Source organism: Cryptotermes secundus, unplaced genomic scaffold (genome assembly GCF_002891405.2).
Source record: "Cryptotermes secundus unplaced genomic scaffold, Csec_1.0 scaffold584, whole genome shotgun sequence".
NCBI lineage: Eukaryota > Metazoa > Arthropoda > Insecta > Blattodea > Kalotermitidae > Cryptotermes > Cryptotermes secundus.
In genome coordinates, this window is record NW_019735468.1 from 130052 (window position 1) to 146559 (window position 16508).

Below are 16508 nucleotides of genomic sequence, written 5' to 3' on the forward strand. Positions count from 1 at the left end.
GAGGTCTGAGTAATAAGCTGCATTGACTGTTCTGGCATCTGTCAGAAAGTCTACATGGATAACCCCCTGCCAGTCCCAGAAGAACGCTGCCTATACTTTTCCTGCTGAATGGCTCCTCCGTGCTCTCTTGGGTTTGGGAGAACTGGTATGCCGCCACTCGTGTGATGATTGCTGGGACTCGGGAATGAAGTAGTGCACCCACATTTCATCGGTGGTCACTATAGACTTCAAAAATGCATCACCTTCATCTTCAAACTGCTGTAGGAGACAACTGGCAGCTTGCATGTGCACCATCTTGTTCACGTTCATCAAAGTGCGTGGTACCCACCGTGCACTCACCTTGCAATAGTGCAGGTGGTATTTCATGATGTCTTCTACACTACCAACACTGATGGACAGCATTGCTGCAAGTTCCTTGATAGTGATGTGCCTATTCTCACGACTAAGTGCATCTGCACGATCAATGTTTGGCTTGGTGACAGATGTTCGCGGCCGACGATCATGCGGTTCATTCTCCATGCGCTCTCTGCCCTCTCTGAAGCACTTACACCACTCAAACACACGGGTCCATGAGAGACACTCTTCCCCATACTGTTGTTGGAGTCTGTGGTGAATTTCAGCGGATGGGACATTTTCTCCGAGGAATTTGATCACAATGCGTTGTTCCACGCTCCGTGGTACCTTCTGTACGCTCATCGCTCTAGCAACTCCCAGACAGCACTGAACAGGTTCTAACCCTAACAGGAGGGAGAGTGGAGGTTGTGGCTACAATCTCTCAAGGTCGCACAGCTGCTGCGCAGTGCGGCTTGTTTACGAAAAAGATCAGTCCCGGTCATATTTGAACCACCTAGTATGTAAATACATACAGTATCACTGTACATTCTATGTTCATCATCTAAACCCATTTCTAATGGATAATAATAACTCTAAAAATAACAACAATTAAAACAACTTAAGTGATGATGATACCAAGACCATGAGTAACTGAATGTCATTGTCCATTGGATGTAACTTGTGTTACATAGTCAGATAATTCAGGTTTAAATCTCAGAGCAGAGACCAGCCATCCTAATGAAGATTTCTTTAGTGTTTTCCTCAGTCCATCCAAGCAAATGCTAGGATAACAGCAAGTCTCTCAAATTAGGCCATTACTACTTTCTTCCACATCCTTTGAATTAATTATTCACTATCTATTCTACCATTCAATGACATTGTCGTGTGTTGCCTATGTAACGCGACAAATAAATTCATGCAGGTCTCAGATTTGGCAAATGCGTTTATTGAATGCTCACTTTTACACCAGCGAGTTCAATTATTATCACTTTCAGTATCACAATTACTGCTTCTGCTACAGTCAAAGCCAAACTGAAGAATGACTACTCTTCTAAGATCAGATGAAAACTGAACTGTTTTTGACAACCTCTAGAACTCAACTGTCTATCTGGTACATTCAGTACTCTTAAATAGGCCTTTTGCGGACCGCTTGTGGAACACCTTTCTCAATAGTTTGGGTTTCCCACTGTCATACAATGCTTTGAACAATTCGTTGTAACCATGGAATCTCACTGTTAGAATTCCAATGCTGCATTCTCTTCAGCTGCCTAGGAAATGTTATCCGTTGACCAGCAACGAATGCTGAAATATGCTCCATAGTCCAGCCTTTAGCAGCATGTCACAATATACAGTCTGAGCTACACACAGCACTGATGAATAATAAATAAAAACAAATATCATTACTTATCATGGTATACATTCTTGTGCTGGTCTCTCATACCAAACTGACCTGTTTCTGGTATGGTGTGATAATGCCCACATCACCGTAAGCCAGCCCCACACCATACAGCATGTTAAGGTAGTACACACTTTGCACTACCTCCTGTGGGTTGTACCATGAGGGACTCTCCCCTTCCTGATAATTCTCTCCTCTGACTCCATGGAAAACCAGTGCTGGTGGACCACCATCTTCTGTGCTACGCTTTGGCAGCTCAGATGCCAAAGATGCCAGCAGATCAGCCTCTGGACCAACAGTTTGTGAAACCTGGGCCATTAAGAAGTTTGTTGGCTAACAGTCACATTGTTTGGTTCTCAGATGAGATGAATATGAAAAAGTGGGGACAGGAAAATTTTGGTTTTGAAAAAGGTGAAAGAATTTCCATTTAAAAAACTCAAAAGAAGCTTAATGCATTCTTGGCAATCACAATTTGTTGTCTAGTGTATTGGTTTCTATCCACTCTTACTGTAGCAAAGAGTCTGTTTGTCACAGAAACCTAAAATGCTTCAGCAGTGGAATATTATCAATAGATGATTTGCATTACCCTGGGTTTGCAGTGAGTGTATTTTCTTTACACTGGGATAACGCTGTATTTTTGCACTGATTCACGATGCTGCTAATGAAATGAGTTCCCTTCCATATGCTACTTCATGACTATATACTGTGCATTCTTGTATCAACATTTCATTGTAATACCATATTTCTCAAAATGACTATGCAATTAAATAACTTCAAGTATACAAAGTTTCTGTAATAAAATTCCCTTCAAGATATCTAAACCACTTACACTCTTTAAACTATGAAATATGAACACAAACTATTCTGATTGGTTGCCTAATTATTGCACTAGACAGGTATTTCCTTATGGCTTTGAACTATATGCTCTGAACATGTGGCTACCCTGCATAATCACAAAGGAATGGGCTCATAAAGGCAGAGTGCAACCTTTTCACTTCACAAGTGTATAAAAAAAGGAGATATAGCAAACACAAATAAGTACCGTGACACCTGGTGGAATTTAAGTTCCAAACTTCTATATCTATAATTATTTCTGTGAGATCTTCATTGATTTTGAACAAGTTTCTGGATTATTTCAATGTCTGACACTTGTTTGACATACAGAGATATACACCCCATGTACTTTTTTATTCAAACTGCAAGTCAGAAATCTGTGTTATGTAAGTACACTACACTGTTAGTTGGCAGAACATATGTTTTCAGCTTTCTGTTTTTCTTACTTACTTTTATTATTATTATTTCAAGTATTCCAAGCATACTGAGTTTTAAGTCAGACTCCATTCTTTTTCATGAATGACAGAAATTCTCCCTCTTTGATAAATTTCAGGAAGTACAAAATGAAACAAATTTAGTAACAAAAACCAGAACATACTTAGCAGAGTTCTATCTTCTGTGATATAACACAGTGTAGTCAATTTAGTCAACTGATGTGTTGGAGGAACATGTCACTTCCATCTTCAGGGTAAGTGAAGCAAGAAACCAGCATCAAGCAGGCAACAAGCAAGCATGCTGGAGTCATGCAGGAATGATCAGACTGAATCCTGCTTGATGTAAATTCTTACTGCTAGTAATTGCAAATACAAGTACACTCAACTCTCGATTATCCGGGATAATGGTGAGGATGGAAATCATGATTAATTGAAAACCTGGTTAAGACAAATTTTATTAAAAGTAATACTGTAATACTGTACCTTCATAATACTATAGGCCTACCTGTATTTAAATTTATTCAACCTCATTTTTATGTCATCTCATGGCCTATTTAATACTTTTTTTTACATTACACTGAAGTATGAATTAGTTATTTCAATCACAGTGTTCAACAACATCCAACACTTTTTACAAATATTCACACTTAACACTTAAAAAAATTTAATACTGTCGTTTGCTTTTTCATGGCATTTTCCTTTTTACGGATATCCGTATGAAGCCTATGTAATATCAGCTTGTCACTTAATAAACTGTTCTATTCACTCTCAAGATAGTCTAGTAAGGATTCCAAATGATTAAGAGCAGCACCATGTGATTTTCTTACTAGCAGCACTGTCCACCGCTTCCTCATTCTCACTTTCTTCCCGCTCTTCTGGCTGCACCCCCACTGAACTTATGATTTCATCACTGCTTAACATTTTGAAGCCCGGCTCACACGAGTCACAAACTGCTCCTGTTATTGTTGTTCCCTGTGCCCTTAGTTGATTAAACCAGATCAGCATTGCTTTGTCAAGATCATCATATGTTGATTTTTTCATGGTTTTTCTCTTCTTCATTCCACTTGAATTAGAAGACGAAGCAAAGGAAATTAATTGATTCTTCTGTTTTTTCAAATCACGAACAGTGCCGTACTGCATTGCTAATTGTTTAACTACACCTCTTTTTCCCAACTGATTGATAATTTAAAGTTTCTGTTGAATACTTAACACAACACGCTTCCTTTTACACCCTGACATTTTGCTAACACACTTGAAGATCAATACAAAGAGACTAACTGGGGCGGTGTATCTGTCCTTGAAACTTTCCACAAATCCTTGCATTTTTCACCCCTACCCTAGAACACTGTGTTAGCATAACGGAACCAAACAATGCAGAGCTCAGTTCACACTAGTGCGAAAATAAGTGTTACAAGTGAAACAAAAGTGAATGAATACTAAAAAACATATAAGCCTCAAAAAAGCCCTGGTAGTGCCGGTTAAGCCGCAAACTGGTTTATCCGCCCCCAGATAATCGAGAGTTGAGTGTATATTACTGACCAGCAGCAGCAGCAATCATCATCATCATCATCATCATCATAACCACCACCACCTCTCCCCCTCTAGTGGTCATAAAGAAGGGTAATAAAAATATTTTTGTGAGTCAATTTTTAGGACATATCATGGGACTGTTTTTAATGGCCATATAGTACTAAGGATAAGCAATGGAAGATTTTTAAACCTTAATTAAGACTTTGCACACTTGCCATGCCTTTAAATTCTTGACTTATGAATAATACCAAATTGGCAGGCATGTTTATTATCTAACTCCATACAAAATGTCACATGCCTAGCTCAAATCATTCAGTGCTTATCTCCCCCCCCCCACGTACACACGCCTTTAACAGCATAAGGTCCACAGCAAATATAAAAATTGGTCAGATGGTTCATAAGTTGAAGTGGTAGAAGACAGCAGTCATCTCAAAAGTATATTTTCTTTCCTTATAAACAGAAAGTATGATAAAAATGGGTGGAGTACAGAGGTTATACTAGCTTCACACTTTTGCATCTTAAAATAATGTTAGCTATAAAAAGATTACGTTATACAACAATCAACCAAACACTTGCATTTCATGTACCTGAGGCTGGAGGTATGAATTGTAGAACAATGAACTTGGCAGTGTGAGAATCTCTGGAACTGAACGATAATTTAAGGCTAATTTTGTTATGAGACGAGGGTTGTAGCCTCCAGAATGGGAAAACCCTTGTGGATCTCGTTGATATGGAAAGCGTTGAAGCAGACGAGACAGGAATGATTCAGCTAGACCCATCTGGGAAGCGAAAGGAGACAAAATAACAGGTCCAAGCTGAAGTGGATCCCCAGCAAGTACCACTTGTCCTCGGCTCGTGTGGATGAAAGCTGCAGATCACACATAACAAGAATCAAAAGGTAAGGGAACATACATTTTCCAAATGCATTCTTTGCCAATTTCATTAACTTGATTCTGATGTACTGTAAGTGCACTGTTACAAAACCATATCAAATTCCTTAGTCACAAATTTAACTGCCAACAAAACTAATAAAGACAGATATTATAGCACACAGATATAAAAGTTTGCTTTCAGCATTATGTAAAGTTGGAATTATAATGATATGATAGAAACAAAAAGAAGAGTCATCTAATATATATTTTTTTTAATTTGTAGATCTGGGAAGTGTGACCAACAGACTAAATCAAGTGGTTTCAGTCAAAAACGTTTACAGTTTTAACATATATACTTTTCAGAACTGATGAATTTACCGAACACTGACATATCATAACTATAAGTAACTATAGTGCTATTGCTAATTCACATATTCTGCAGTTCACTACATCATGTACTAAGTCTTAGCCTGTCATATCTTCACCAGTGGATGTTTCCCTGCTTCCAGGCTCATGTCCTTGTTGGCTGGTGGCTATCTCACACCAACCTTCTATTCTTCTAACTGGCATCTCAAGACTCTGGCAGCTAATCTTCATTATATAGCCTTGGAACTGACCGTGCCGAAAACACTACTTGCAATAGTTACTCCATTGTTGCATGTTACAAAACTGTTACCTAGCAATGGCTGTTGCTCTGGCTCCCAGTTTTTGTTTTGAGCAAATATGCCACAATATCTTGTAAGTAAAGCTGGACTTCTCAGAACTACCAGGTTTTTTTACTTTCTCCAACATTTGGTATTCTAAAAATGCCAAAGAACACAACATTTTGGAAACTGAATCTGTTTCCATCCTTAGGTGAAGAGGTGGGAGACAACTACTCCACTGGCTCTGTTAAAAAGAGCTAACCTCAATCACTGGATTAGAATATGAAATCACAGAAGTCTAACAAAATCAAGGGACTAGAAATTGAAAGGAACATATCAGCTACAAGTGCAATATCAAACATTTGTTACAGAATCAGATGATGTGGCTTATGCTTTCAGGTATATTCCTTAAAGGTCCTTTCTGTCTGCTTGTCAAGCATGAAGGTAAGAATCCCCACTTTGGATGGGAGAAACTATAGGGTACAATTTTCATTTTGATGTCCATGATAGGATGTCTGTCAAAAAAAAATTTTTATTCTTAATGTGAACTTTAAACCACACTGGGGACCTGGTATACATCATATGACCATTCGTAGAACTTTATGTTTTTCAGAGATAAGTAATCTGGAAGATACTCAGCTGATCCTGAACTTAAAGACCTGTCAAAAGATCCATTACCGAATCCCTACAACACCAGGTCACCACAGAAAACATAAATGCCAAAAACAAAAGAGAAAAAAAAAACTAAATATCATTCTGAAAATACATGCAGGAAACAATGCATAAGTGTATGTCTCATCATCATAATACAGGACAAAATCCTAGTGTCAGAAACACCAGAGTTAGAAGGATTCATGGTAACTAAATGCAGTGGAATCTTATCAGGTAATTGCATAATACACAATAAAATCCAGCACTTAACACTTTGCAGACCGCGCATGCATTAATGCATTTTTCGCTTTTAAGTGTGGCGGACCAGTCGCGTATTAATACGTTTTTAGAACATGATAAGTTGCAACACATTATACAACACTCTGGCACCACCCAGCTTGCACGCAGCTGCCTGTTAAGCTTCTGGAATGTTTGCTGACTAATCAGTTATGTGACCTCGCTGTAACTGTATGCCCCTGCAATGGAAAATAAATGCCTTTATTTCTTCAAGCCCGAAATCAAGGAAATTTTGAGACTGAAGAGCCAGCACCGACCATAAAAGAAGCAGAACAAGCTATCAAAAAATTGAAAAATAATAAAGCTCCAGGAATGGATCTCATCACGGCAGAATTAGTGAAATTTGAAGGCCCAGAATATGCCAAGCACTTACATCAGCTAATAGTTAAGATATGGATAACTGAAATAATCCCAGAGGAATGGAACCTAAGTATCGTATGCCCTGTCCATAAGAAAGGCGATGTCATGGTATGCTATAATTATAGAGGAATTAGTCTGTTGTGCATAGCATATAAAATATTTTCCAGCATTCTATTTAACAGACTCTCTCCCTTTGTGGAAGGCATAATTGGGGATTACCAATGTGGGTTTCGTCAAGGAAGATCAACTAACGATCAGATTTTCACTATTCGACAGGTCCTTGAAAAGTGTAATGAATTCCAAATTGAAACACATCATATTTTCATTGACTTCCGATCAGACTGACTCCATAGATATAGTCTTTTTCTGGCAATGGAAGAGATGCACATTCCACGGAAGTTAATCGCCTTAGTCAGAGCCACCATGAGAGAGACCCAATGCCAAATTAAGATTCAGAATGTGTTGTCCAGCCCTATAATAACTAGAAATGGAGTTTGACAGGGGGATTCCCTAGCCTGCCTCTTGTTCAATATAGCATTAGAGAAGGGAGTTAGAGATGCAGGCATCAACACAAGGGGAACTATATTCTACAAGTCAGTTCAAATTTTGGCATTTGCAGATGATATTGATATAATTGGTAGAACACAAAAATCTATGAAAGAAGCTTTTCTTAATTTGGAAAGAGCAGCAAAAAAGATGAATCTACAAATTAACCAAAATAAAACAAAGTACATGCCGGTAACCAAGAAAGACCGTGCTAATGGACCTACATATATTGAAATTGGCTCATACAAATTTGAGGTTGTATGTAGTTTCACTTACCTTGGATCAGAAGTTAACTGTAAAAATGATATCAGTGATGAAATAAAAAAGCGTGTACTTGCAGCAAATAAATGTCTCCATGGCCTTAGGAAACACGTGAAATCCCAATTAATACCCAGGAGAACCAAAACTATGATGTATAAAGTACTTATAAGATCAGTGCTATCTTATGCCTCTGAGACCTGGCCACTGTCAAGATCGGATGAAAGACTGTTAAGTATATTTGAAAGGAGGATCTTGAGATATATCTTTGGAGCAGTGGAAGAAAATGGAATATGGAGGAAGAGGTATAACCATGAGCCATTCAAACTGTTTAATGAACCAGGCATTATTGGATTTATAAAGGTGAAAAGGCTTGAATGGGCTGGACACATAATATGTGCCAGCGAGAATAGAACCATTAAGAAAATGCTTAATACTAAACCAGAAGGAAATAGGAGAGTGGGAAGACCAAGACTAAGATGGGAAGAATGTGTGTGGCAGGACATAAGAATTTTGGATGTAAAGAACTGGAGGAATGTAGCATCGAATGGAGAAGAATGGTGAGCAATCCTGAGGAAGGCCACGGCTCACAAAGGTGTTGTAGTACTATAGTTGTAGTGTTGGCCATATTTATCATGCGATATATATTGTTCATAAGTTGGTACCACACCCACTGCTACTTCTTTTGTTAATGTACCTTTGGTATCTTGTAAATGTTTGTGAATGAAGTTAGTCTCCAGTAAACGTTAGATTTGGACGAAGGCGTTTCATTTCTTATCCGTTTTTACCTCGATGATCCAATGTGATTTCACAAAGGAAATAACAGGTTATGGGCCCAGAGTCTTCAAGCACTGCGCCGGACATCGATAAAACGGATTGGAGACTCAGAAGACGAGTGAAGACAATAGGATAAGTGAAGGTACGGACCTAAACGGCAAAGACGGCCATTTCTCGGTCCCACGTGCTGCATGGGATTTTGAAGAAAGGAAGTAAATAAGACGATATAATATTTCAAGATGTCAGAAGAAGTTTACCGAAGACGCATAGAACCTTTAAATGACGATAACTACACAATCTGGAAACATCGCGTAACGCTAACCCTAAGAAAGAGGAAGCAATGGGAAGCCGTGGAGCCCGGATATGATGGAGTAGAAGAGGATTGGACACCAGGTCAGATTCAAACAAATCTTGAAGCACTTAACTTTATTACCGAGAATATAGAAGATAAATATGTACCGTCGATAGCACATCTGACTACAGCTGCAGAAGTTTGGCAAAAGCTGAAAAGGCGAAACTGTGAGTACACATGGGTCCATATTGCCTTGATGATTGAAGAATTAGCTTTGACCAAAAAGACTGACGAAATAAGCATGAATGAGTACCTAACGAGGAAACAAAATTTAATTTTGAAGTTGAAGAATGCTAATGTACCGTTTAGTGAAGGAGCACATATTGGTTTTATTTTCAGCGGGTTACCCAAACAATATGAAAATCTCATGTTATCCTTTTCAAGTAAAGAGGACAAAACATCCTTAGAAGAGGTAATTAGCAAATTATACCTGACAGAAAAACAAGATAAAATTCACAGAGATTTTGAGAACAACGAAGAAGAAAAAGCCTTTTTACTTAGAAGAGAATCTAGGTACCAGAAGAATAATAATTATTACCCAAAACGTGATGGAAAATTCAAAAACCAAAGTAAAGGGATCAATTGTGACCAAAATGTAAAGAAGAATGTAATTTGTTTTGCATGCAATCAAGCTGGACATATTGCTAAATTGTGTCCAAAGTTTAATGTCCTAAAGAATAATGGGGGAACCGCCAAAATAGCAGAAGTTCAAAAGGAGAATGAAGAAGAAGAAGAAATAGCTGTAGTAGCGGAGGAACACATTGAAACAACAGAGGAATTTGTCATGACAGCCCATGCGGGAAGTAGGTCCGAGGAGTTCAGGGATCTGTGGATTCTTGATTCAGGAGCATCCCACCACATGACGCCCTACAAGGATATATTCGACAACTTAAATGAGGGTGTAAGAGGAAACGTCATGTTGGCGAAAAGGAAGACGAGTACTCCTTTGCTGGGTAAAGGGAGTGTAGCCTTAAAGGTAACAAATGAATATGGAGGCAAGAAGTTAAGATTAAATAATTGTTCATATGTACCTGGTTTGGATTGTAACTTGTTGTCAATGAGACAATTAGATAGGTTGGGTTGTGAAGCACATATAAAGAATGGGATAATAACAGTCTCAAAGGATGGAGTTGTCATTTTTGTAGCCAGGGGAAAGGGAGATCAATTATACCATCTTCAGTGTGAATATTATACAGTGTCAGGCAAGAGTTTGATGTGTAGTATAAGTAGTAAGATGGAAATAGAAAAGAGAATGAATCTTATGAAGGCCAAGGCCCTGAAGTGTGAAGCCATATGGCATCAGAGATTTGGACATATGAAAACCCTACCAAAGTTTTGTGGTGTAGATGAGTGTCAATTAAATTGTGATGTATGCATCACAGGAAAGTTACACAGAAAGAAATTTTGTAAGAATTCCAAAAGTGCAGAGAATGTTTTGGAGGTGATACATTCAGATGTATGTGGAAAAATTACACCACAAAGCTTGGGTGGGAAACAGTATTTTGTAACCTTTTTAGACGATAACTCAAGATTCTCAACTGTTGAAGTTTTAACAAACAAGTGTGATGTATTACCAGCCTTTCAAAGATATGTAGAGAAAGTTGAAGTGTTACAAGAGAGACGAATTAAATTTTTACAATCAGACAATGGGGGAGAATATTGCAGTGCAGCATTTAATGAATACTTGGATCAGAAAGGAATAGGCAGAAGGTTAAGTGTAGCTAGAACCCCACAACAAAATGGACGCTCTGAGAGGTTGAATAGAACTTTGCTATGCATTGTTCGTTGCATATTAGAGAATGCAGGATTGCCGAAGTCTTTCTGGGGAGAGGCGGTACTCACCGCAAGTAATATTAGAAATTGTTGCCCATCTAAAGCAATCCAAGGAAGAATTCCCATTGAAGTCTGGTCTAAGAAGGCATTTACTATAGATATGGCCAGAGAAATGAAAGTTTTTGGCTGCAGGGCTTGGGATCTGAATTTAAATGTCAAGGATAAACTTGACAGCAGAGCAGTTGAATGTATTTACCTTGGTAGTGCTAGGGACGCTAAAGGGTATAGACTCTATAGTGTAAATGAGAAGAAGATTCGCATATCCAGAGATGCTAGGTTTGAAGAAAGTGTTTTTCCTTATAAGACTATTATTCGAAAGACTGTGATTCAGACTAAGAGTGAAACACCCATTTATGTATATGATTCAGACTGTACTGATACAGAAGACAATGTGGGTGGGTCACATCCCAGTGTAGATGAGAATGATGATAAACCTAGTATAGTAGGTAATGACATAAATGTGGATAATTTGGAAAATGTACCCCAAGAAAATGTACAACCCCGTAGAACCACGAGAACTATTAAGCAGAAAGTTGTATGTGAATGTTGTGCTAAAGTAGATTGTGGTGAAATTACATTGGCAGAACCTAAATCTGTAGGGGAGGCGCTTAGTAGAATTGATAGAGATCACTGGATTGGAGCAATGAAATTAGAGATAGAGAACTTGAAGAAAAATCAAACTTGGGAAGTTGTGAGAAAACCAAAGAATGTTAATGTTATAGGTTCCCGGTGGGTATTTAGCCTGAGAAAGAAAGATGATGGCACTTTTAAGTATAAAGCCAGGTTAGTAGCCCAAGGTTTCCATCAAGTTTATGGTATAGATTTCTGGGATAGCTATAGCCCAGTAATGCGACGAGCGTCCTTTAGGATCCTAATGGCTTTGTCTGTTGATAGAGGATGGGAGGTTGATCATGTCGACGTTGTAGGTGCATATTTAAATAGTACTCTGAAAGAAATTGTATACATGCGCCAACCCGAACTGTTTGAAGAGGGTAATGCTGATGATGTATGTTTACTTTTGAAAAGCATATATGGATTACATCAATCTGGGAAGGACTGGAATGATACTATTACTTTCATCTTTGTCAGTTTCGGATTGAAACAGTGTACTAAAGATCCATGTGTTTTCTTTAATGACAGGATTATTGTGGCTATTTATGTCGATGATATGATTATTTGTGGAACTAGAAAGGATGTGAATGACTGCAAAAGACAACTTTCTCAAAGGTTAAACGTTAAAGATTTGGGACCTGTGTCAAATTTTTTAGGTATTAATGTGGATAGACCCAATGGATATGTAATTAAAATACATCAAGAAAATTATGTGAATGAAACACTGAAAACTTTTGGTATGCTTGATTGTAAAGGATGTGTAACTCCAAGGGACCCAAACTATAACAATTTTCTCGATGGTGACAAGCCCTTTGATGAGATTCAGTACAAGGCAGCAGTAGGTAGGTTGCAGTACATTGCCACTTGTACTAGACCAGATATTGTTTTTTCAACAAATCAAGTCAGCAAGTTTTGCCATTGTCCGACCAAAGGGAGATGGCTGGAGGTGATGAGAATTATGAGATACTTGAAACATACAATTAAATACCGGCTGACCTATGAAAAATCTGAAATTGACCCAGTAATTTATTCTGATTCTGATTTTGCTAACGATGTACATGACAGTAAATCCGTGGCGGGTTATGTTATCATGATGTCAAAGGGAGCTGTGTCTTGGAAGTCCAAGAAACAAGACATTGTAGCCACATCTACCAACGAAGCTGAGTATATAGCATTATATGAGTGTAGCAAGGAAGTTATTTGGATGAGAGAGTTTCTGTCAGAAATTAATGTAGCAGTATCTACTCCTAGTATAATCTTTGGAGACAATTTACAGGCAAATGATATGTGCACAAAGAATAAGATTACTGAACGCAACAAGCATTTTAGAATGCGGCAACATAAGATTAGAGAATATGTTAATGATGGAGATATTAGTATCCAGTATGTAGATTCAAGCACTAATTCTGCTGATATGCTGACTAAAGCTACTAATGGTCCAAAGATAAATGAGCTGTCTTTAAAGATAGGTTTGAAATTCGGTGTGGAATTGTAAACTTGTTTTACTTTTGGTTATTGTAATTATAGATTTTGACTGTAAAATATGTCCAACAAGGGGAGGTGTTGTAATACTATAGTTCTAGTGTTGGCCATATTTATCTAGTGATATATATTGTTCATAAGTTGGTACCACACCCACTGCTACTTTCTTTNTGTTAATGTACCTCTGGTATCATGTAAATGTTTGTGAATGAAGTTAGTCTCCAGTAAACGTTAGATTTGGACGAAGGCGTTTCATTTCTTATCCGTTTTTACCTCAATGATCCAATGTGATTTCACAAAGGAAATAACAAAAGGGCTGTCGTGTCAGTGATGATGATGATTTCTTCAAGCTGTAAGTAGCAAGCTGTCAGTGAGTAGTGCAATATGCGAACATATAATCCTGGGAAACTTACAAAGTATGGCCTACTTGTTCATGTAGTTACTGAAAGCACTTCAGACTATATTGGAAATTTAGAATTTTATTCTGGCGAAGGAAAGAAATTACAAGAAACTATTCTTTCCGTTTTGGAACCCTATCTTGATCAAAGTCACCATGTCTATCAAGACAATATTCTGGCGAAGGAAAGAAATTACAAGAAACCATTCTTTCCGTTTTGGAACCCTATCTTGATCAAAATCACCATGTCTATCAAGACAATTATTATAACAGTGTGGCAACTGCAGAACACCTACTTTCGAGAAAAGTACGTGTTTGTGGAACAATTAGGGTGAACAGAGGCCTTCCTCCAGATCTGAAAGAGGAATGTAAATCCCTGAAATGTGGTGAAACCACATTCAGGAGGAAGGGGGATATTCTTCTTCAGTCCTGGAGGGATACTCGTGTTGTGAATATGATTTTCACGATTCACAATTCGAGCATGGTTAATGTTCAAAGGAGACATGGACAGGTAAAGAAGCCTGTTTGTATTTCTGAGTATAATATGTTCATGAAGGGAGTTGATACAGCCGATCAGTACTTGGCCTATTATTCTCTTCCTTGGAAAACAGTAAAGTGGACAAAGAAAGTTGCCTTGTGCCTTATAAAATGTGCCATTTTCAATTCATTTTTGGTTTTCAAAAATCTAAACCCTCATTCAAAATTGAAATACAAGGCATTTCTGCTGAATGTGGCAAAAGCCTGGGCTATAGACCACATGGTGGCGGCAGAACCGGCGGCAGACACAATCTTAGTGTGACCGGGCCCATCTACTCCCACCCCACGCAGGCCTCCTTTTGACCACCCTGGGCAACTCTTGGGTGTTGTGCGGAAACATACCCTCACAAAAATTGTGAAGAGTGAACATTTCAAGGGGAAGCATCCTTCTAGGCAATGTCGTGTTTGTGAAGTTCACAAGAAAAGGAGAACGACTGTCTACATTTGCAAGTTTTGTGTAATTCCACTTCACAGAGGGGAATGTTTCAAGAAACATCACGCCGTCAAGCACTTCTAGGAGCATTGGTAAGTGTTCTCAAAAATTTTTAGTTCATAAAATTAATTAGGAGATTTTATATTAATTTTTAAAGTGAACAGTGCACAAGTTACGGTAGTAGGTAAAAAAAATGGCAGTCCCCAGGGTGATTTAAATATTTAAATTGCTGGTGCGCAAAGTGTTAAGTGACAATGCATGTCACCATCATCTGGGTCTAACGGAACTGCCAATACATCGTCTGAAAATGCAGCCCAGTTCATATACTTGACAAGGGCAGTAACAAACCAAAATATCATGACAGAAATAGTAAGTTACACAATATTTTTTTTTTCCTTGGCACTACAGTCCCAGTGGGCCTAGGCCTACCTCCATGAACTTCTCCGTTCACTTCAGTTTTTCTAGATCTTAGACAAAAGGTAGGACTCCTTGGGCGGGTGATCAGCTCATCGCAAGGCCTCTACCTGTACACAAACATCCATGCCCTGAGTGGGATTCGAACCCACAATCCCGGCTTCCAAGCGAGCAAAGACAGTGCACGCCTTAGACCGCTCGGCTACCATGACCAGAAAGTTACACAATATAAAACCATGATATTACCAACCCAAAGGCACTAATATTTCAGGTTCAGTTGCTTGTCCTGCTTCATCAATGAATACATGTGTGAAATGTCCTCGTGTAAACCCCATGCTGTACAGCTGTCCAAGGCCAATGCAAGTACCAACAGTTACTCTGTGTCTTCCGAGTGTCTGGGCACTGGATGAAGTTCTCAGGGGCTCATCCACTGTGGTTGGATTGCCAGCATCATTACTCAGCAACCCAGTATCTCCAGTGGTACAATAAGGTACCAACTTCTTTGGTAGTTTTCCCTCTGCTATACAATGATAGCTCACAAGACGGACCAGGTCGCCTGGGATCAGGAGTCCAGAGTCCAACAAACGTTCAGCAACAAGATCTGCTGAACTGTTAGAAGGAGTTGCTACCAGCAACCTGTGAATAGGATAAAAGGTTAGTCTGCATTTCCACCTAAACAACAATCCATAAAAGTGCAGGGTGGGAGCAGAACTGCAGCTCTATACATTCTAGACCTTGATATTAGAGGGTGACTGGGTAATTTCAAGCTTCAGTCATTTAAACTCCAGGCAAACAGTCCTAGATATGACAATGAAGAGACAATTCCCAACAGAGATCTGCACTCTGAGACTATATAGTCAGTCACTTTGCTGACAAACATATGACCCACAAATATGAACAAAGATATATCCAAACTGAGGACAGTACAGTCATGTGTAATTTCCATTTCAATTTTGAGACAAGTTTCATATTATCTTCATAACCTTCAATAAAGAATTACTATGATTCAGTATTTCAGCATCCCATTGCAATTGTTCAACTTAATGTCCATTATTTATCGTCCATCAACATAATTTAATAAAATACTTGTAACATATCAAGACACTTGAAGATGGCCATTTGGGGCCAAAACATGTAGTGTCAAAGTGTATAATGTTAAACTAAAATTAAAATTAAGTAGTGAATAAACAAGTGTTGCAATACTGATAGACAATAAATAATGGACATTAAAAAGAATTACTAATTTATTCATTTTCTTGCAGACAGAAGCCAACTGAAAATGTAAAATATGATGGCACAATGCACAGAATATTACTAATGTAACTGTTTCTTTATCTAATAAAGCCTTATAAAATGCACATGCTACACAGCAATTAAATCAAGTGTACAGTGATAATAAATCTGACTTGCACTCTGGAGATATCAAATCTGAATCCCACCTGGGGACTCCTACCCTATAGATTTTCCTGTGGCTATCCTCAGTCTACTGGGGTAAAAGACAAGATAGTATTTTAAA

At 38.4% G+C, this 16508-nt stretch overlaps 1 protein-coding gene across 1 annotated transcript in view; it reads right to left on the bottom strand.

The window, feature by feature from the left end:
- Positions 1-16508, bottom strand: part of LOC111869371 (probable RNA helicase armi) — a 34491-nt gene that overhangs the window by 6755 nt on the left and 11228 nt on the right. Inside the window, exons 4-6 of the mRNA XM_023860854.1 lie at positions 15243-15628; positions 5115-5395; positions 1784-2038 (exon numbers count right to left, since the gene is read on the bottom strand). Of these exons, the coding sequence (XP_023716622.1) occupies positions 1784-2038; positions 5115-5395; positions 15243-15628 (922 nt within the window). The remainder of the gene's footprint in view (positions 1-1783; positions 2039-5114; positions 5396-15242; positions 15629-16508) is intronic.